The sequence below is a fragment of the Hippoglossus stenolepis genome, chromosome 18 (assembly GCF_022539355.2).
Source record: "Hippoglossus stenolepis isolate QCI-W04-F060 chromosome 18, HSTE1.2, whole genome shotgun sequence".
Lineage (NCBI taxonomy): Eukaryota > Metazoa > Chordata > Actinopteri > Pleuronectiformes > Pleuronectidae > Hippoglossus > Hippoglossus stenolepis.
Window position 1 is genome coordinate 9,888,458 of NC_061500.1, and position 22,248 is coordinate 9,910,705.

The 22,248-nt window shown below is 41.4% G+C and overlaps 1 protein-coding gene across 1 annotated transcript; it reads right to left on the reverse strand.

Moving 5' to 3' along the window:
- Positions 1 to 1,507: 1,507 nt before the first annotated feature.
- On the reverse strand, positions 1,508 to 21,394 carry tbx5a (T-box transcription factor 5a). Its single transcript, XM_035183913.2, has 9 exons — positions 20,879 to 21,394; positions 19,966 to 20,141; positions 19,088 to 19,182; positions 17,621 to 17,740; positions 16,515 to 16,662; positions 10,001 to 10,153; positions 6,843 to 6,934; positions 5,125 to 5,357; positions 1,508 to 4,625 (listed from the first exon to the last, which is right to left on the reverse strand). Exons 2-9 carry the CDS (start codon positions 20,107 to 20,109, stop codon positions 4,033 to 4,035), a joined length of 1,578 nt encoding a protein of 525 aa, XP_035039804.1. The 5' UTR covers positions 20,110 to 20,141; positions 20,879 to 21,394; the 3' UTR covers positions 1,508 to 4,032.
- Between the last annotated feature and the right edge of the window lie 854 nt (positions 21,395 to 22,248).

The following is a 22,248-nucleotide window of genomic DNA, read 5'->3' on the forward strand; positions in this document are numbered from 1 at the left end:
TCGATGTCGTTGGAAGGAATTCAGTGTTGTTCAGTTTGCATTTAAACGTCAACATGTTGTAGCAATCAGTTTCCTAACATGCATATCTTCCCTCCATTTTATCAAATTCAATCACTTAGTAGAAAAATAAACATGGTTTCTTTTCATCCTATCTGTGCCTATCGTTCCAAGTATGGCAAAGATATACACTCATAATCCAAATAAACCAAAAATGTACCTGTGTCAAGTTTCATTCATCATCCAGGCTTTCCCCTCATTGGACATTCATTTGTTTTCCTTCTGACATATCACCAGACTTTCAACCGCTGACTATGATAACTGAAGCGGTGGCCAAAGGTTCCCGCTCCTCCCTTTGAAAAGCTGACCCGTTCTTTAAATGTTTAAAGGGCCTATTGCATCATCGGCCCCTCGCCCACGCATGCATGTTTGGGTGAATCCGAGGGAGATGCATGGGGGTGGGTGTTGTGATACATCATGTGTTTAAGCAGTGGATGGGAGGCCCGGGTTGTATGGGGTTAATGACCGGCCCTCTCTGTGGGCTGTGCCGGCTCTCGGAGAGGATAAGACTGGCGGTGTAGGGGCATCTGGAGCGCAGGGGTCACATCACTCACATCAAAGCAGGCTGGGGAGTCTAGGTCAGTGTGTTTGGGCCACGGGGTGCTAGAGAGAGAGAGAGTGGAGGAGTTGATGGAGGGATCGGGAGAAGGATGGGTGCAGAGTAAAAGGAGCTGATGAAGCAGAGGGGATGGGTAGAACAGTGAAAGACAAACAGAAGAAGAAACCAAGAAAAACTGTACAGGTCAAGTCAGGGGGGGAAGGGAAACGGACACTTTTCTGAGATGAACCATATTGTTCAAGCAAAAATGTCCATAAACAGACCTAAGATATAGGAGCTGATAAAAGATTGTAATGCACGCTCACATTTTGTCTTCTACTATAGTACTTTAAATGACACTGTGACATGTTATGCTGTGAAAACCTTCCATCATACCTCTCACTACATTCATACATGTCCCTTGTGTGTTAAAGGGATAGTTCACCCGAAAGTGAAAATTCGCTCATTATCTACTCACCACCACTAAAGATGAATCGGCTGGGAGCTCTCGAGGAGGACAAGGTTTACCCCAGAGACGGTTGCGATGCCAAAGTGTAACCATACTTGCTGCCAATTACTGCATTTAACTGATGTGAACGTGTGTCTATTACATACAAACTCATTTACTACAAACTGCACCATTTAAAAAGGGTCCTGCTGTTTATCCAGTTTTTCTGATTCAACCTCTGCTCCGGCTGAGGGTAGATAATGTGAGGTCACCACCTTCAATGCATCAACTCGACAGATGAAGATATGATTTTACTTGCACGAGAGTCAGTGAAATATTAGCGAAGCTCATTCGTGGAATTGCCAGCACTACACACGTGTGGTCCAAGTGTGTCAGAGATAATAAATTCACCCGATTTCATAACAGCAATGCCTCTGGACAAAAAGACAAAAAAGAACAATGTGTTATTGTTTTTGAATTTATTGCAGGTATTCTGTTATGTACATGTTTATTTACAAAGTTTATTCATGTGTTTTAATCTTATTTTGATACCTGTTGATGGCCGTCTAACAATCTCCTGTTTTCTATATAAGTATGATTAGAAAATCCTATAAACAATCATAAAAAAAAGAGCTATAAAAAAAAAAGAAAGAAAGAAAGAAATTGGACCTTCCATCTTTGATACATGCAGAAGCAGGCTGATGTACATGGTTGGAAAATAAATACTATTGACAAATAACATTCTATTGACTACAAACCTTTAAAAAATGTTGCCTTTGTCCACATGTAAAAACGTACCTCTAACATACACTCATTTGTACGGTGAAACCGACCTCTGCTTTAACGTGTAGAGTAAAATTTAGTTTGAGTTTTCCGATTTACATTCTACGTTGTATCCAACTGCTACTTTACATGTCGATTGAGTTAGATTGTCAGAGAAGTGCCACTTTGAGGGTTAATACTTAAAATGTGAGAGCACACACATTCACTGGGTACAACATGAGACTGCATGAAACACACAATCAGAGCTTACGCAAAGATAGGAAAAAAAAAAAATCTCCTTCACAAAATTGCAGGGCTGAAACACGGCAAAAATATTTGTGGTGTTTTAGATGAACAGTGATGCAATATTTATGTCTACATATCAAAATAAGATGTGGATGATCCAGAGCAACTAACAGACATTTCCCTACGAGGGACGACCAATGTTTCTCTGTCAGGTATGTGGAGTGTGTTACAGGAGACAATCCCAATAAATAACAAGCAGTTATTTTACAGTTTAAACCACATTTTCCTTGTGATCACAACATAACAATTGGTAGAAAGTTGATTTTGTAATATTTCAATTTTTATACAAGACTGTTTCCGCTTTAAATGTTTTTCAACAAAGCTTTTTTTGCAGATTAGAAAACCAGAACAGGTCCAGGACTTAACCAATTTATTCTCAACTAATATTGATTAGGGGGCATTGAATATTGATAATAAAGCTTTAGGTAAATTTAGTTGGGTTCACACTGTGAATTATGGCAATGTGATGTTTCGCCATTAGGACCTGGATGGTGTAGGCTACACGTAACTGCCGAGATGTTGTGAGTGAAATGATGGAAGATTAACCTATTTTCAAAGTAGTTAAAATGGTGGACGATGGTCGTAACGGCCAACACATACATCCGTCCATCACCTTGACCACTTATACTTTGAGGGTGGAGCCCATTCCACTTTTTGGCGGGATAATGGTGAACACGGCACCAAACAATTTCAAGTTATAAATGTCTAAACACAACTTTTTTTCCACTTCATACCACTGTACTGTTGTTGTGGTTGTATTGAAGCCATCAGTATATTTAGTGGGTTAGTTTAGCAGTCTATGATTATTTGGTACCATGAATGATAATGCAAATACTTAACAGCTATTTCGTGATTTGAGGTGTGCACAACGGCCATGTTTCAAGATTCACATACTACACAAGTCCATAGTGAAGAGTGTACGATGTGGAAGTACCTAAAATTGGACACTGCAAAGATTTTGTATTAATTTTGCTGCAACGTCAAAAAAGGATTCATTATATTTACGTTAATAGAGAGAGCTGGATGTAGGGTCAAAAAACTAAAATCACTTTGGCTCTTGACTGGACTAATTTAAATGCAACGCACCCTGCAAACTTATATATTAGTTAATTATGGTAATTCTTGCATGAGGAAAATATATGGGAAATAAGGTCCAGTTTACAGATCTGGGTTTTCTCTCCTTTAGTGTCATGTTAATGATATTGTCTATGCAGTTGCACGTCATGATCTTATATATCTATGTTTCTGTTTTGCAGCATTAAGATGAATTTATTTGACGTGCAGGTACATGTACCCTGCAGCAGGAAACCAAATAACCGCTCTTACAGATTTAAGAGCGCGCAAATTCACCAAAGAGCCACAACGAAAGCTCCCATTTGCTTATTCATATAAAAACAAAAACAAAAAAACAACTCATAGCAATGTTACTACAAAGTAAGTTGTAAACTACAAACACTTTAAAGAAATTGAGAACTCAAGCTAATGTGACAGAAGACAATGTTCTTTTAAAAAAATGATAAAACATATTCCCTTGTCTCTGAAGAAAAACTCCACTGCATGAAGACACACTCTACCAGACGCCTGGAAAAGCATCTGAAGCGTTTCCCTCTTCTGATCAGTGTCTGCATTTGTCTGCACTCGAGAAGTCTTTCGTGTTCGTTCTGGTCCGGCTCCTCTTTCTTCATGTTTCTGTCATTTTCTTAAGTGCAGACGCTGTCACAACAAAGTTAAGTAAGAAGATGCTTGCTCTCCTATAGTCAACACCTCATCTCACAAATATCCACGGCCGTCAGTGAACCAACACTGATCTCAATACGATGGACAGCATCTCTAAAGAGTATAAATATAAATTCATCTAAAACCTTCCGGATTTTGGTCCTTTTTTTTTTTCCTTTCACCTGTAGAGGGTAAATAAGCTCTTTTAGCTGTTCTCGTTCCACTCTGGCATGATGCTGACACTATGTACAGTGTGGTACTGGTGTGGGGATAATGTACGTGGGATGCCGTGTGTATAGAGGTACTCGTTTCCCTGTAGGCCGGACGTTGGCGACTGGATCCCAGCACCTGGGCTGCACTGGCGGCCCAGAGTCGGGTGGGCCATGGAGCTCTGGTACATGGCCGCGTGGTGGCCGTCGCCCAGCTGCGGTGAGGCGTGGCCCCCGACTCCGCCAAGTCTGGACACCAGAGACCCTGAGGTGAAGTGAGCGGAGAAGTGCTGGTAGGGCAGCCTCTCCATCGGCTGCATGGTGGTGACGGAGCAACTCCCATAGGGTGACACACTTGCCCAGGTGTTGCAGCTGATATCCTCCAAACTGGGAACGGGCTCGGCCCCCTGCGATGCGCTGGCGTACATGCAGGCCTGCCGTTGGCTGGATTCGCTGCGGTAGGGCCCCCCGGCCAGGCCGAGGCTCTGGGCGTAGCCGACAGGACGGTAGTAATGGTCCTCCTCACTGGACGAGCTCTCCGGGTAGGCTTTCTTATAGCTGTGCTCACTGGAGTGACAGTCATCCTCCACTGCAGGTAGAAGGACACAGTGAAAGAACAGTGTCACTCACTTGTTCTCTCTCAGTTATAGAGAGTAAAACATTTGCAGTCACAAAACCTTTTTAGAATAATGTAATAGTTTTATTTTGTTCATTAACACCAAAACAAATGATGATTTCTATTATTCTACTAATAATTAATGAATATCATGAAGACAAACATAAATATACATTTTGTGTATAAACAGACAATGTTTGACATGATATTTTGCATTGATGATTATTGTCCCTTTTATGCACATATGTATATATATCTGTTTTTTGTTTGACTTGTAAAAAACATGATAAAAACTTTCCAGCAAGAGACCAAAGATTCAATTTGTCATTTGGCAAATTCGGGCACATGTACAGTTTAAAAATTATTGTCAGATCTCTCATGTTCTTGGTGAATCTGTGTTTCCCATATCAAACAAAACCCCTCACACACAGTCACGTTTTCATTTCCATCTTTCAGAGTAGAGTCTCCTTACCTTTCCTCTTGATGCAGTGGAACTCCTGGCCGTGCTCGTGTGGCAGGGGATAGGAGCCCGACTGGGGCTGCAAGTCCTGTGAGGTGCTGGTGACCCCGTTCTCACACTGGGAGTACTGGGAGCTCAGGGTGCTCGGGGTGCCCAGGCCCTGGACCTCCCCTCTGAACGGACTCTGGCTGGAGCCCACCCTCTGTCGCACTGTGCTGCGAGGCACGACTGGATACTCCTTGGTGCTGTGGATGTGCAGACAGACAGACAGACAGACGTAAGCCAATATTTGGAACTCACCGGAAATATTATTGCATGTTATAAATAGTGCATATTAAAGATTTCCGGAAATTCTAAAATCCATTTTCAGAGACAACTGCGTTCACCATGAGTGAATCGCACAGACTCAGGACACACAGGGTGCGATGCTCCTCTGGGGAAAACCCTCTTCAGTGAAAATGCCATGCATGCTTTTCACTCCCATTAATCCACCGCATCCATCAATAGATCACTTTGCTACTTTTGGGTCTTTGATTTCAGGGATCGCTTCAGTCGGAACAGTGACCTGGTTTCGCAATAAGCTCTCCCTTCGAAAAACTGTAACCAAGAGCAGACGTGCATGGCTTACTGTACTTTGGCAGGAGCGGACAATGGCGTGTAAGACTGATAGTGCGGTTTGGCCTCCCACCAACCTCCATCTATTTGCGAGTTTTGATAGGTGAAATTCGTTTCACTTAAAATGTCGTATTATCTTGTGGCACGCACCTACTTAAAGTAACTTAACGTGCGTCGGATACAATCAAGCGCGCAATTTTTGAAAGAATTGCAGCGACAGAACAATCGTCCAGGGATTCTTCTTTGCAGCATAAATCATGACGTTAATCTGAAATGCTTAATTACGGAAAGCCCTTTATTCTGACTGTGGCTCAGAATGAAAGGTTATGGGAAGGAAGCAGGATTTTCGCACCTTGTGGACACGCCAAGCAGCTTTTCCAGTATGGTACGATATGGGATTTCTGTATTTGAATACACGCACACACACAACGTCTGTATTGGCTGCCCAAAGGCGGGGAGGTGGGTGGGCTGTATAAGTTAAGAAACCAGATTTTGTCCTTTGAAAAAGTGTTTTCCGAGCAGTATGGACTCCATCCCTCATCTGGACTGAATAACAGAGAGAGAGAGAGCAATGTGGTCGTGTACTGACTTGGCTGCTGGACCAAACGATACCACCGGTTCAGCACACACGCAAACACACACACACACACAGCAGACGCATGAGCTGTTGGAACATCCTGGTATAGAAGGAGTGCGGAAAGGAGATGTTGCAGCCGTGTGTCAGAGGTTCTTCCAAATGGACCATAAAAGTCTTCGGCATGAAAACTGGCCGAGGATCAAGAACTACATTCACATCTTTCAACCCACAACTGGGCTTGACAATGGGCTGACATGAAACGGGGCTCAGTGGGACCATGCATTTAGTGGGACCATGGATGTCAGTTAATGCCCGTCTAATTGTGGCGACATTTATCTACTCATTTGACATCATTGAGTTTGTTTCAGCGTCTCCATTTATCACAGGCCAGCATCAATTAGATCAAAGGTTCTCAAACATTAAAGAACCAAAATCTTGGGGTTCCATGGTCAAGTTTCCTTAAAAACTCCTAAAAAACTTATGAAAACTGCAGAGTTAAAGACAGAATTTCCAAATGCATCGAAAATGCTGTAGCTACCTTTGCATCCTGGACATCCTGTGCAGCTCCATGTCGTCACTTCCACGAAAACCTTTTGCAAACGGGTTGTTCTCAATCTTCAGCTGAGTTATCTGCAAAACACAAAAACACACTCGACATTAGTGACACATCCTCTGCAATGAAAACCATTCGTTACGAGATCTTACACTAAAAGTAGTGTTTTAAAAAAAGCTCTACACACACAAAAGTAGCAGCTATTTAAAAGGCAACATTTCTGTCTTCCTCCTACTAGACTATCAACAGTCAGGTCCTCTTCAGCTTGAGATTTATATGATGGCCTTGTGACAAGATGTTTGTGTGGAGCTTAGTTTTGAAGTTTCTTTGGAAGCACCTAGCTGCTTTACAAGTCACTGGAGGGAACCAAACAATAGATCACGTTTCCAGAAACCTAAGAGTCCTTTAGGGATCCTGAGCTAAACAATTCAATAAAAGCAATAAGACATATTTTTCTTTCACAATTTATTATGTCACATTTGATGCTCTCTGGCTCGGCAGATAGTTGGCAAGCGCCTGACAGACGCGAATAATGTGATCCATTATATGATTTGGTGTTTTTCAGAATAAAACAAATAAGCAGAAGTCTTTTTTTTTTGAGAGCCACCCCGAAGCAGTGAGTGAATCCCAAAGAGGTAATAAGTACAATCCAGGGATATCCCTCTCATGAGCGGGGGTTTCTGGCAGGTAATTAGTTGGCAGCTCTCGTGTGCTCGGAGTTCTCCGACTAGAGTGGAGGTTTGTCTGCAAGCTGGCTGACACTTTTACCAAAACTTGTAAAAATCTCTCATCACGTGACACTCTTGCTTCAGCTTCTCCTCCTAATGCAGCCTGGCAGAGCATTTGCATATTGTTTTTGTCTTTGGAATAAAAACTTCAGGGTCTTGTTGTGCTCTCTTGTAACCTTTCCAAGAAGAAATACCAATGACCCGCTCCAGAGTGATAGCCTGAGCTCAGTTTACAGAAAAAGAAAAGTAACATATTTTGCAAAACACATGTGTTATCTCCTGCTGACATGGGCCCAGAGGATGGAAATAATAAGAATGGAAAATATAAAAAACTGTTAAATATAATTTGGGAGTATGGACTCAAGACAATCAGGCAAAGTTCACTCACAACTTCAAAGACTAGACTGTGTCCAAACTATGCTCATTAAAAATAACCAAGGCCTCCAGATGTACTCAAATTATTTTATTATGTTTAAATTGGATATAAGCAAATTAGTTTTTTTTTCCCAGTTTGACCAAAATCTGTAGAAAACATTATTATTTCAGAAATCACAGAATAGAAGAAAATGCTTTGATTAAAGCTGTGACAGGAAACGTTGAGCGTTTTCATGAGCTGAGAGTGAAACAGGTGAATTGGACGCAGGCCCGCAGCTCATATTGTTCCAGCAGATGTTTGGACTGTTTGATTAGACAGTCGTGCCAAAGCGCCAGGAAATCAGAAATGCTGTGTTTTTCCTGCAGCCCTGCAAAGCCCCAATAATTAGCCCCGAGGTTACGATCTCAGTCCCCCAATAACATGTTTGAAAATAATGAATGGTTCCTTCAGAATGTCGGTCATTTGCGCTTCCTGTTCCCAGAAAGCGCGGGGGCCTCTGATTGGCTCCGGGGACATTATGAGCGCTCGCCCCCTTTTTCTGCCATATCCTCCCCAAACTAAAAACATGTAGGCCAACATGGTTAAATGATGTTAAACAGACGCTGTTTACAGATATCTGGGATCCCGAGGTTTTTCTTTCCTCTGCAGAAATTTTGGACACAGAGTAAATACCGAGTTTTATTTCTGCTTCTTTCCCCAGAGTCTTAAAAAGCAAAATCCAACTAAAGATATAAACAACTGGGAGGCTGCACGGCCTCGAGAAATCACTCATAGGCTTAGACATTTAACTTTAATTCTGTGTTATTATAGTTAATACCCGTTTCTAAATCATTGTGTGAAAAGAACAACAACCAACCCGTCCAGAATTTCAGCTTTTACGCACACATTACGCGCAGAAGTTAACGTTCTACTAATGAAAATAACACGTTACGCCTGCAAGAAACTAAACAAACAAACCAGCCCCCGACAAAGAATAAGTGAAATAATATTATTATTGCTTTATCAATTATATTTAATACATAATTAGCCTGAACTTTCGTTTTCTTTTAAATCTTTTTCACCAACCAGAACCGGTAATAACCTGTAGTTCTATGTTGCGCATCCATCACCAGCACACTAACGGCTATTCTGAGGAATAAACAAGATCAATAAAAGACTGAAAATAACCCATCGATCTGATAATAAACTAAATACAACCTGCACAGTTGTCCTGCTACTTTGCAAGTATAAGACTAAACAATTAAGTGGCACAAACTTTTCAGTGTTTTCAAATTAAATTCAAGATTTTTTTTGCAGATTCGTATGATAAGCAAAGGTGTTTCTATTCATTGTTATTATTTATTTAGATCCATAATAACAACCTAGTATTAAAAATACAGTATTATTATATCACAACTTATCATATAAGTATTATTATTATTAGTAGTAGTAATAGTAGTTTGCCTTTTAATATTAGAAGTAGGCTATAGTTTTTATTATTATCTTTACAAATAATTGTAGAAGTATATTATTATTATTATTTGGTGGCAGTAGTACTAGTAATAATAGTTGTAGTATCACTCTAAGTATTAGTAGTAGTTGGGGTCTGTCTGTTTATGCTGCAGTGTTTTACCCGCAGCTTGTCCCTGTCCACAAAGCGCTGCAGGACTGTGACTGGGACAAAGTCTCCTGAGGTCAGACGTGGTCTCGTCGAGTACCTGCAGCTTTGTCTCGTCTGCCAGAGACTTCACGTGAAATCAGACGTTTCCAGCCGACAGCGACAAGGCTTCACCGCTGCACCTCACAAACAATCCGGTTTACCGTCAGCAAAATGGGCTTAATTCAAACGAAGTCTTGTGTGAATGATATAATTAACCATAGGTGATTTAGTTTAGCTGGAAAAAGAAATTAGATATTTATCCAATCTGCGTTTCTTCTGTTTTTAAAATGTGCAACAGGACTCTGTTTGTACTTGGATTTAATGAATGTTCCTCATAAAACGCGCTTTGAATTAAAAACTAAAACTAAATCCAAAAGTGGCCCATGCACGAAGCACGTACCTTATGGTTCTGATAGGACGTGACCGCGATGAAGGCAGTCTCCGGGAAGACGTGCGTGCAGAAGGCCGTGTTTTTGGAGCCAAAGCCGTTGTTTTCATCCGCCTTCACGATGTGGATCCGGGGCTGGTACTTGTGCATCGAATTTAAGATGATCTGCAAGAAAGACAACGTGGAGCTTATAGTCACACATTTAGTTGAAGAAATTGAATTAAAATGAAATATACAAGTATAAAATAAAACTTCTCTTCAGGTCTGTTTGAAGGAAGAAATTAGGAAGTGAAGTCCAGATGCTTTGACAGCATTCTCGAGTAGTGTAAGAATTTAATGAAGAAAAAAATATAACCACCATTTCCCCAGAAGTCCTTATTTTGGCAAAATGTGCAATAACTTTAATAAATTGTTTGTTGTTTTATTGGTTTGGTTTTTGATGCTGTTTTGTTGCCCTGGCAAATGTTCTAGATTTTCATTTCAGATGAAGACACACTGGTGAAACGCCCATAGGGTAAAAATACTGAAAATGTTCCTTAATATAAGCAGAATGATGATATGCACCACTAAGATAAAACGATGTGAGTCATTCATTGCAGCAAAGTGACATTTTACAGCCATATTTCCTTTTTGCATGACAAGAAGAACGGGCTTGACAGCCCCTTATTAAAAATATATAATTCTTCAATCTCAAAGAACCTTAATAAATCAACTTGAATGGGACATTTTCAATCGAAAACTGAGTAACTAGTTATTTTTTGAAAAAAAATACATGTTTGACCAAAGGTAAAACTTTTATCGTTTCATAGAAAAATTCCTCATTTGAACTTTCTACTCATTTACAGAAGTGAAAAGCTCTGACTAGTTCTCATTCAGCCTGAAAACTAAATTAAATCTTATACGTTATAATTATTACAGGGGTGTTCCCATGGTAACGGGGATGCCTGAGGAGTCAAGCAGAAGAGTAACAGGCTGACAGGAGCATGTCCTCTCTCTAGTTGCCTGTAACCTGACTAACCCAGTCCGCTCTAAGTGATGACTGCTACCAGTGGCGACATGGAGACGCGGTCCACACAGCTGAACTTGAGCCTTGAACTTCTCTTTTGAGGCCCTCTCATCCGTGGGTCTTAAGTCTAATTGTTTTGACGGAACAGGGGGTCATGGTTGTCGGCCCTGTGGAAATCTAATGGTTTATATTTTCACCAGATCCACTTACGTTTCCAGATTAAAAAAAAGAGGTTTTTTTCTCCTTCTCCTCCTCTTAACTCCCCCTCCTCTTTACACCCAGCCCCCTCACGTCTCTTCTCCCATAGGCATTCCTCTTATCTGTTATCTCAAAGCTTGTTTTTGTACCTGCCTTTCACTGCCAGCCCGAGAAGAGACAAGGGTTTCGCCCTGACCCCCGAGTACCTGTGGGGGCATCCTGCGTTATTGCACAGCCATAACCCCAGAGTGCTTTTTTTTGGAGCCAAGTGAACCATAGAGGCCTACACAGATGATACAATGGTCATCCATTATTAATTTCCAGTCGAACTTGATCTAATTACATGGTGCAGTAGGTTTTTGTGATGGGTAAAAATGTGTGTCAACTGCCCGCCATGCACCACGTAGATGCAAGGATGATTTAATGGTGCAGAACATATCAGTGAGGATTTGCTGGGTGTATCTCTGCGGATACGCAGGCTGTTGAGGAGCGGGTGACTTGCAGATGGAAAACAAACTTTTGCAAATTTTACAACCTGCCAAAAATGAAATATTTGCAGCAAACTCGGATCTGAGGTGAGGATAGTTTCTAGACTGAGAAAAATTCCATCTTGCAGCAGTGTTCCTGTTAAATGTTTCCTGATTTTCATAATAACATGTGGCATAAGATTAGATCCTGTGTTGTAAAGCTGTGCCAGTGTGCAAATGAAAGCTATTCTTCTATATATACAGCACTTCCATCCTGTTTGGATGCACATAAGAGGCTTTAACTTCCTATTAGAGGACTTCTCGGAACACAGTGCAGTTAAAAAGTAGGTTAAACTGGAGATTTCCCCATGCATGCATTCATTTCTGACTTATTTGAGGCCTGCAGCCGTGCGTCCGAGATTTGGACAAACCACAACAACAGGCCCATCAATGCAAACTCATCACTCGGCACATTACAAGGTTTTAGAGGTTAAAGATGTCGGTCGCTATGTGACACAGCACAAGTTGCATGGGAATTTTCAAGGCCCACTGACTGTGGGTTCCCAAAGTCCAGTGTTAGTAGAGGGGTTGTGTGTGTGTGTGTGTGTGTGTGTGTGTGTGTGTGTGTGTGTGTGTGTGTGTGTGTGTGTGTGTGTGGGGGGGTAGTGGTGGAGCTGCAGACCACCCACTGGGGCCCCAGCACACGCCTCGTCTCCCCAGCCCAGCCGCTGCCCTGCCTGGGTCTCAGTATCTCTGCGCCCCCCCCCCACCCTGCCTCTAGATGATAGTATTTAATGATAGTGAGGGATCACTTTGGGTCTCGTGCCGCTGCCCTTTGCTTTCAAGTTCCACCACATCAGAGAGTTTCCACCGAGCCTCGGGATTAGCAGGCTTTGTACACCATCATCTATTGCTCATCGCACACTGCCATTCGAATATAAACAGTGCGATCCTCACACTCCACCCTCCTGGCCAAAACATGTGTGGGAAGACAGGGAGACGAGTGCGGGAGCAGAGTGAGGGAGGAGGAGGGGGGGGGGAGAGATGAATAACACGGACAAATATTCCTGGAGTTGAGGGGAAGATCAAAGTAGGAGCTACAGCTTGGTATGAAACCTGAGACAAAAACAAATGATTTTTGAGGAATTTAAGAAAACAACACCAATTTGCTTATCTAGGCCCATAACGATGAGACTGGAGGTTCTGCACAGTGGTATTTATATAGGAGTACAAATGGATTCACAGGAAATGTAGTTAAGTTTCAAAAGTAGGACTAGTTATTAAGCAGAATGTCCCCCTCCAGAGTATTGTTATCATATATGATGTACTACTACCATTACTTTTAGCAATGCATTAAGCAGCCAGTTGTATGAAACTCACTCAAACCACACATTTTATCACGATACTTTAATCGAGAAGGAAATCATATTTTACTATATTATTACCCGTTTTGTAAAGCGCTTTGTTTGTTAAAAACTACAAAATTTAAATGTAATGCAATGGAAGAAAAAGTATTAAGTGGAAATACTAAAGTACAAATAGCCCAGTAGTTGAGTAAATGTACTGAGTTACTTCCCACAACTGTTGTAGTGTTTTTTTACGAACATGCACGAACATTACAATGTCACATGAAAGCATTTTTCTCTATAAAACCAGATCAACTATCAGTGAATTCAACTGTGCGGAGAAATTGACAATCACCTCAAAACTACAATATGATCAATATGTAAAATACTGGCAAAAACAGACTATGTGCATCTATACATGCAATAATGAAACATGTGTTGTGCAGAAGTACATCTGAGATGTAGCTGATGTGTGTATGTGTATGTAAACTCTGTCTGCCTGAAAATATCAATAAAAAAGAAGTTACAAAAAACAAACAAAGCGCTTGAAGAAAATATAATTTGTGTTTCTTCCAATAAGCTTCTGCAAATATAAATATTTTTCAGGGGACTGTTGCACCTGAACCTGAACCTCTTCATCTGAATTTTTAAAAACGTTTGCACAATCAACCCTGTACACAAACACTCAGGCCTCATGTGGCGTCGCCTCCCTCGCTTCCTATTAGACGCTGGCCTCCAGTGCTGAGCTGTGAGCTCGGCCCGGCTCACTCCGCTGACATGTGTCTAATTACCAGACATTTCTGGAGAACAGCGTCTGCTATACAGGCCCCTGTCCCGAGCGGTTCCAATCTGCATCAGCAATATGTTTCGCTCTCATGTCTCACTCCTGGTAATTATAAATCATCTACAAGTTATTTCAACCAGCTGCACCAACAAGCTGATGGAGGAGGTTTCTGGCCGGCCACCAGCATTTCATTTATGAATCCCCTGGTGCTGTCTCCCAGCACAAAAGGGGGCGAGCCAGGAACCACTGCAGCCAATCAAAAATGCACTCTAACCCAAAATTTACAATTGTGCGCACATTCCGACCGAGCTCCACTTTTATTTCACCAGCTGGGCCTTGGCAGGGCAACAAGCATTAAAGGTGCCATGTGGGTAGATAAAGGCTTTAGTGTGTGTGTGTGTGTGTGTGTGTGTAAAAGAATGCACACTCATTTTTGTGTTTTGGGATTGAATCAAAAATGTGACCTCTTCGTATTAAGCATCCAAACTCCTGCTTATGTTACAAATTGGTGATAAACGACATTATCTCGATTAATTGTATGTTAATAATTGATCTTCTGTGTCCAGTGGGCATGATAACTGTAATGCATTTAATATTTAATGACTATAAAACTGAAACAGAACCAGGTTTTCTTTTTAAGTATGAGCGCTGCCTCTTGATTACACAAATTTACAGAAAACAACCTAAATAATCATCCTTTTTCTTAACCATATTTAGTTAAATGCCTCTAATCATCATTAGCTGCACACTCTTAATAAAAACAATCACATTTCTTGTGTTTTCCTTGTAATTACACATCTGCCCATTAGACAGGGCAGCGACTGATCCTGCGCCTGTAGCAGATCTCATGTTGTTTCCTTTCATGACTGGGCCCATCGGTGAAAGCAAATAGTCGGACTGTTCAGTTTCTAGATCTAATTAGGCCTCGATGTGCTCCAAAATTTTATAAAAACCTGCCTGGGCCTCATTTGTAACCGGAAAAAAACAGGTGATGAAGTAAGTGATGCTTGTGTTTTCTGTTTTGGGGGTTAAGATGGGAATAACGAAAACCTGGGGCCAGTTATTGAGTTCAGAATAATGAGGAGGCAAAGTTCGGGAAATGGGTACCATGCTGTCCCTCACTGGTGCTGAGGGAGGTGATGGGAAGGATACAACGGCCTCTGTCAGTTTTTTGCTAAAAAAAGTGCCCAAATACTTCCTTTTACTTATGAGAGCAGACTTCCAGGAGGTCTGCAACTTGAATGCATCCAGGCGGGTTGGTGTAATAAGCCCCAAGAACAAAACGTACCAAAGAGGCTCCAACATGCCGGTACAACAAACATGTTATTCAATGTTGGCAGGAAGGAAAGAGTCCAAATTCAAATCATACTTTTAAATGGAGTTTGCTCCAGCTTGAAGTAATGGAGGCACAGTTTCTTGCTTTTACTGGATCATATATTATGTAATTTGTACATTTTTTTAAGGAATTCAACAGCATATAAATGCACATTTAAAACTAATTAACTTTGCCAGGGCAACTATTCACTGAGCAATTCCCTTTAAACAAAACGTTATGTGTGCAAAAAAATAAATAACATGCTGTTTTCAATATCAGAAATTATAAGGGAAATATTATTTGGAATTATTTAAGTTTTGTTTTGCAGTGTTTTCCCTTTTTGATCCCTGTTGTTTAAAATATTATATAACTTAATATATAAAACATGATTCCTTTAAGAGAAAAATAGTTAGATCATAGTTTATCCAACATTTGAAAAGTTATGACTTTTTTCTGACAAAAAAAGCAAACAAATTGATTCGACCAATAATTTCAAATGCATTTTTGGAAGGCAAACGCTTTCTACTAAATCAATCTACTAGCAACCAGACTTTCATTTCAACTCCATAACCTGGATTCTTATGTCTGAATATTTTCAAAACCAAACCTCTCTTTCTCAAAATCCCACTGCAGAAATTTTAAAACAGAAAGATAAAAAAGAATAATCAGGAAAAAAATGTAGACGGTAAACAGCAACCGAACAAAACATTTTTTTCCATGGGATTTTAGTACCTGATGCATTATTTGCATCATGTATTCAGAAGAGTCACCAGTGGTTGAATAGAGCAACAATAACACATCAAAACTGAAAAATGCAGGAGGACCTGAAATTGTCCTGTTGAAGTTTTAAAGTAAATTTAAAAGACTAAATTCTGCATTGATGGTGCTCAATGCTGCAAAGTTACATAACTTTCAAACCAAGTGTAATTCAATGTTTTCAATGTTTGTGAATAATAATTTAATTCTAATGTACAAGAGGATTAATAAGATTTTGTTTTTACGTGGGCCCCCAATATTTAAAGTTTAATGTTCTATCGAGCCTATAATCTAAATGTATTGCTTTCAGTTTAAACATTATTTAAATTGTTTGTTAATAATAATAATAATAATAATAATAATAATAATAATAATAATAATAATAATAATAATAATATAGAGTTTGAAACTAAACGACCAAAAAAATATCATTATCAATTATCAGCTATGAAAACCAGCGTTTGTTCTGTACAGGATTTGTATAGAGGCCTATAGATGAGTAGAAGAGGAGCCCACGCTGCTTAAGTGCTGCTGAGCAACAAACCATGAGAAAAACAACACTTCTGGATCAACGCAGTGTCATGTTATCATTACATCCACAGCGACACGGGGCTGTGACACTTCAGAATAGATGATATAGGCCTAGGCACCTACGTGTCCGAACGGGTCCAGGTGGTTGTTGGTCAGTTTCAGCTTCTGGAAGGAGACGAGCTGCCTCATCCAGTGCGCGCCCGTGGCTGGAGAGTCCGGGTGCACGTAGAGCCTCCCGGGCATGGCGGGCTCTGCCTTCCCGGTCACGGACCTGGATCACAGCAGCACAGTCGCACCGTCACACTTCGCAATGACACCCACAAACTATCAACCGTGCATGCGCAAAAACACTGGGAGAGGTGGACCGTGTCCGTGGAGCGAAAAGTTAATTACGCTACAAGTTTCATTGTATTTAGACTCTTATATTAAAATTGAGCAAATGAATCACAGGAATTTATGAAAAATAACAAAAAAGCACAGTGTTACCAAATTACAAAGGCAAGGTTTACTTCCATTTCTATACAGGCACTTTTGTTTAGCTCTTTTTAAAACTTTGCATTAAATGAAATAGATTATTGATTATGATGAACCTGCAGTGCCGTCGTGTTTAACGTTTCATGAGGTTGGTTTTGGATTGTCAGTGGTCAGATTAGAAACCATCTTCCAACACTTGGATCAAGAGAAGTATTAGTTCCAGGAGAGGCTTTGGACAGGTCATTATCGGCAGTATTGGCATGCAGTCATCCTCTCTAAGTATCTCCTCATTAAAACGCACTGACCCAAACAAGGCATTCCTGACCAAGGTTAGACAGATCGACATGACACTAAATAAATATGTTTGTGCTCCGTCATGAAAGAGAGCCTTGTTGCACTGCGCATATAGAACTGCTATAGTTTTAGGGAAAAGTCATCAAACATCTATTCAACACCGGAACGTCAGCTCCGGCACGAACGTCTCTCTCTGCTGACCACACTTCTTGGCAACCATTAAAAAACACACAGTTCATAATTCTCGGGGAATGAATACGTTTCACTTCCGATTCTCGTCCATCCTCATCCCTCCTCTCGTCCTGAGAGAGAATTGCGACCTCCCAAACCATAACCGCCACATTTTACTGAAACTTACTGTGCGTAAAAGTGCGTAATTGTGCGTAATTGTGCGTAAAAGGTTTCTGGAAGGAATATAAAAGTCCTTAAGAATTGTAGAAACGTATAATAACTTTACTTACCATTTATTATCAGCGAATTTGTATCGATGATCATCTGCAGGAACAACATCCATCAGGAGGATATATTTAGTTTTGGGGTTTAGTCCCGTGACCTTCACTTTGAAGCTGGGGAACATTCGCCTGTGAAGGACAGAATACGGTTTATAAAGCGCGGTGTGGTATTTCTGTCTCATGTCTGGAAAAATATACAAGCAAAAATAGACTGTGGTGTTTTTCAATGGTTTTGTGCTCTGTATAAAAAATCACTAGTTTTTACAGAGTTTGGCCATTTTCCAAACGTTTGCAGGGCGCAAGCATCCGTGGCACACTTTAATATTTTTTTTAGAATAAAACGCATGCCATTTTATTGATTCAAAATTGCGAACTAAACTAAAGTCAGCTCACGTGTGGTGTTTTTATACGTCTTACATCAGGTCTGGAAATGTATTTTCTGTGCCCTGCGTTAGGTCTGAGTGGGGCCTGGGCATTATAAAACGTTTTGACACTGTGAGCCAGATGTGTGCTGGATCCTTTTAGTAAATCATTTGGACATTTGGTATCTGTCATACGACAGAAAACACACATATATGAAAACACGCGCACACACGCACACGCACACACACACACACACACACACACACACACACACACACACACACACACACACACACACACACACACACACACACACACACACACACACACACACACACACATGATGTGAATAAGTCTCATGAGTCAGGGGGGAGGGCAGCAGACGAGGGACGGATACTGTGTTAATATCGTTCCACGGCAAAGACATGAGCGAAATGAGTGACGGGAATATAATGGAGACTTTGTGCAGCTGTGAGAAAACAACTGCCTTACACCCGCACAATGAAATGTAGCTGTGCTGAATTATAAATGTTCATCGTTCAGCGATGAGCCACGGGGCATGTGTGTGTGTGTGAGTGTGTGTGCTCGCAGACACCAGCGGTCATGATGCATATAGGCAAGTCACACTCGAGTCGACGTGCGTTATTTTGACTGGATGCAGTCAGAGGGCAAACGTGGAGCTGACAGCGGGACACATGTACGGTAACATGTTGCAGGCAAATGTGTTGCTGGCTGGCAGGACGGACACACACACAATTATGTTTTTTAACACCAACAATTATGTCCATTCTCTGCAGGCTGATTGATAAATCCATATATTTCCCCACAGGCCCACCCTGCAGACTTAAATGCAGCCTATGTGCACTTTTGCTGCTCTAGAGCGTTAAAGCGTCCACCAGATGCTCTGTGTTTTCTCTGCAGCTCCCCACACTGTGCATTTCCAAATCCCCCACGCAAGGAACAAAAAAATCCAATCCAGTCTATGGTCTACACATTTTAACTCACAAATGGGTCCAGATAAAATGAATACACACTGATTCACGGCCAATAAGTAGGCATGCAAACTCTTGTTGTGATGCGTTCACAAAACTTTTTTTTAGTTTGGCATCTTACCTTCCGGCTTTGGTGATGATCATCTCCGTCCCCACCTCGTGAAACTTCATCCACAGTTCCCTCTCGTGCAGGTAGACTTTTATGCCCTCCATTCCCTTCAAAATAAAACACCTCAGTGTCCACAGTGCTCATGTATTTTACATTAAAAAGAGCCTACCCACATTTTACGCAGAGGTGTCATACAATACTCTAGAAGTTTTGAGGCCTTTGGAGTTGGTGAAATAGAACAGCATGTCCTCGAAATGAAATTATAAACGACTGTAGTTTGAAATTAAACATTCATTTTGAATTTAAGGAAACGTTGTAGCAATGGGACGCTGCAAAGTCCAATCAATAAATAATATAGGATTTGTAGTGACAACGAAACCCTCATGTAACCTCTTAGAAACTTTATTTCAACATCAGGCAATAAATCATTCTGCACTTGTTGGGCCACAGCATAAACATTTAAACTAAATACGGACCATAATAAGGCACAGTTGATGTCTGAGGAGGAGCATATTCTACAATGCAGAATACAAATATAGTCTCATGTTCAGCCACAAAATATTGGTTACTATTATGTTTCCAAAATTGGCTAATGTGTAATGTCAGTTTCTTGGAGACACTCTCTATTTTTTATTTATAAGTCAGACTTAACATACATGGGGTATAAAAAGTCTACATGTTTTAATAAAGATATAGTTTGGAAACCAGTAGAATTGATCCACCCCCATAAGCTGACACACTATTTTCTCGTTTTGAGACAGTTATTGATATTTTAGTATCCACAGCAACAACATAACACCCGTAGGGATATTTATTTAGTGTGGATGTGACCTCGGTGTGCAGCCAGGAGCAGAGAGAGTGAGGCCTAACACGCACGCAGCGCTACTGACCTGCTGGATGTAAGTCGTCTGGGACGATGGGGATTTGCTCGAGGTCCCGTTCGGCTTCTCTGATTTACTATCGCTCTGTGCTTCCCTTGAATCCGAGCCACCGGGAGAGTTTTGGAGGCCAAAAGTCTCCTCCTGGTCCGCCATGATGAGGATCACCGAAAACGTTACCGCCCAAGCTGCACGGAAGACCCAGAACAGACATGTCAGAGCGCATGGATGGAGCCGTTTAGCAACATTATTACACAGTGCTACTTATTTTTAAGATGTTTAGGAGCATGTATACTGACAGACACGGGTTCAGTTCTTTGCTGTGTGACCACAAAGTTTTCCCATTTTCAGAAGTGCGGTGTGACTACAGGATATTGCCCACGCTACAGGCATAGACATCAAAATACTGTTAGATTTAAAAGAGAAGCACAAACCCACCTACACATCAACCCGATTCAAAATTAGACTAAATGTTTTTAGAGTAACATCAAAATGAGTGAATTTTATGTTGAATTTTTCACATAGGCTGAAGTTTTGGTGACTCATGCAAATATCACTGTAACAAATCTAGTCGATTATAAAGTCATGAACAAAGATATGATCTAAAAAAAAATATGGATGAGATGAAATATTTGGGGAGAATATTTCTGCACATTGAGGAAGAACCCTCGGTTTTGAGGAAACACAGTTTTTCTATTCATGATCCCAAAACAAAAGACACGAGCTTTGTTGTTACATCGCAACATAGTGAAGATCCAGGACAAAGTGAAACACACTGACCCCCCCCTAAAAAAAACACCTCTATTCACAGAAAGTGACTCTTACACAGAGAGAATCGATTCCTCCAGCGCAGAGTAACCTTTACTACCTTATGTGGATTACAACAATGAGCGCACGTAGCCGGATGAGAGCGGGATCATCTTACCTAAAAACACAAAAACACGCCGTACGGGCTGGAGTTGGACTCGGCGATGGTTCAGAAACACGGTCCCGTCTGTTTTAAAACTGTGCAGTAATGCCCCCCAGTCCAGAGTCAGTTAATCCAGGCGTTTTGCTCTGTGGAGCTGCACAGCCTCCATGAATCCTGCGTTCACCCTCCACCTCGTCTCACGGTTACTCCAGATTTCCCTACAAGCAGCGGCTGCGGAGATCCTCCTCCTCGGAGCTCAGTGACAGCCTCGACGCGCTCCTCGATCGGTGCCTTATTTTACGGCCGGGGACCGTTTTAGTGAGCCGAGCCCGCCGATAGCACCGAGCAGTAAAGCTGCAGCCGAATCCCAGAGGAGCAGGTCCGTCACCTCCTTCTTCCCTCCTCTCTCTCTCTCTTTCCTTCTCTCTCGCTCTCTCTCTCTCCCCTTCTCTCTCGCTCTCTCTCTCTCCCCAGCCTCTGCCTTGTCAATTCTACGTCTCCCAGTCTCTCTCAGGCGCGCTCCCTCCCTATCCAAAGCCTCCACTGCGCATCAATGACCAACCGTGCGAAGCGGAAGCATAGTCCAACGACGTAGATTTTTGGAGAAGGGGGAGGAAGTGGGGTGTTGAGGGGCAGCCTGCATAGAAATAGCATTGGATTATACCCTAAATAATAATTCCTTCCAGGTCCCCATCCCAGCTCTTCGGATTTTTGTCCTCTAAACTTCTCAATGAGTAGAAGGAACCTACTGGACCGTTTCGTGCGTAATTACGCACAGCTTCTTATTGTGGTATTCAGAAAATAAAGTTAATTAAGAAGAACACCAAGGCTATATTCGACATATAGATCAGTTGATACATGAAAGCCACCATGTTCTGTCTGCTTGTAGCGGAGGGAATGACAACAAATAAATTGATTAATCGACCATATGCGTTTGCCTGTAGTTCGATTACTGTCTGGGTAACCGTTTTCTCGAGCAGGTTATCTCCAAATGTTGTGGATGATCTTTAAATTATCCCGTTATTTAACCAAAAGAACAGAGGATCTTATGGAGTTCAGTGTATTAAGACCCAAACAGTTCATATATTCAAAGGAAAAAAACAACATTACACCAGTGGATGTAAAGAGCCTATTTTAAGGCCAATGGGTTCACACAGGTTTAGTCTGCACACGGCAGACCGTTGCAGACATTGACATAAAAAGGAACACAACAAACCACAAGAACATTGAGTACCAGAGGGTCTAAAACTGCATGGAGCCACGTTTACAATGAGTGCACGGTTAGATACAGACGCTCATGAATCCGACCTTATCACGCACTGCAAAAATAGCCACCTTTTAATTTTGCGCAAGAGGTCATCCGCTCTGATGGTGCACTCGTTGGA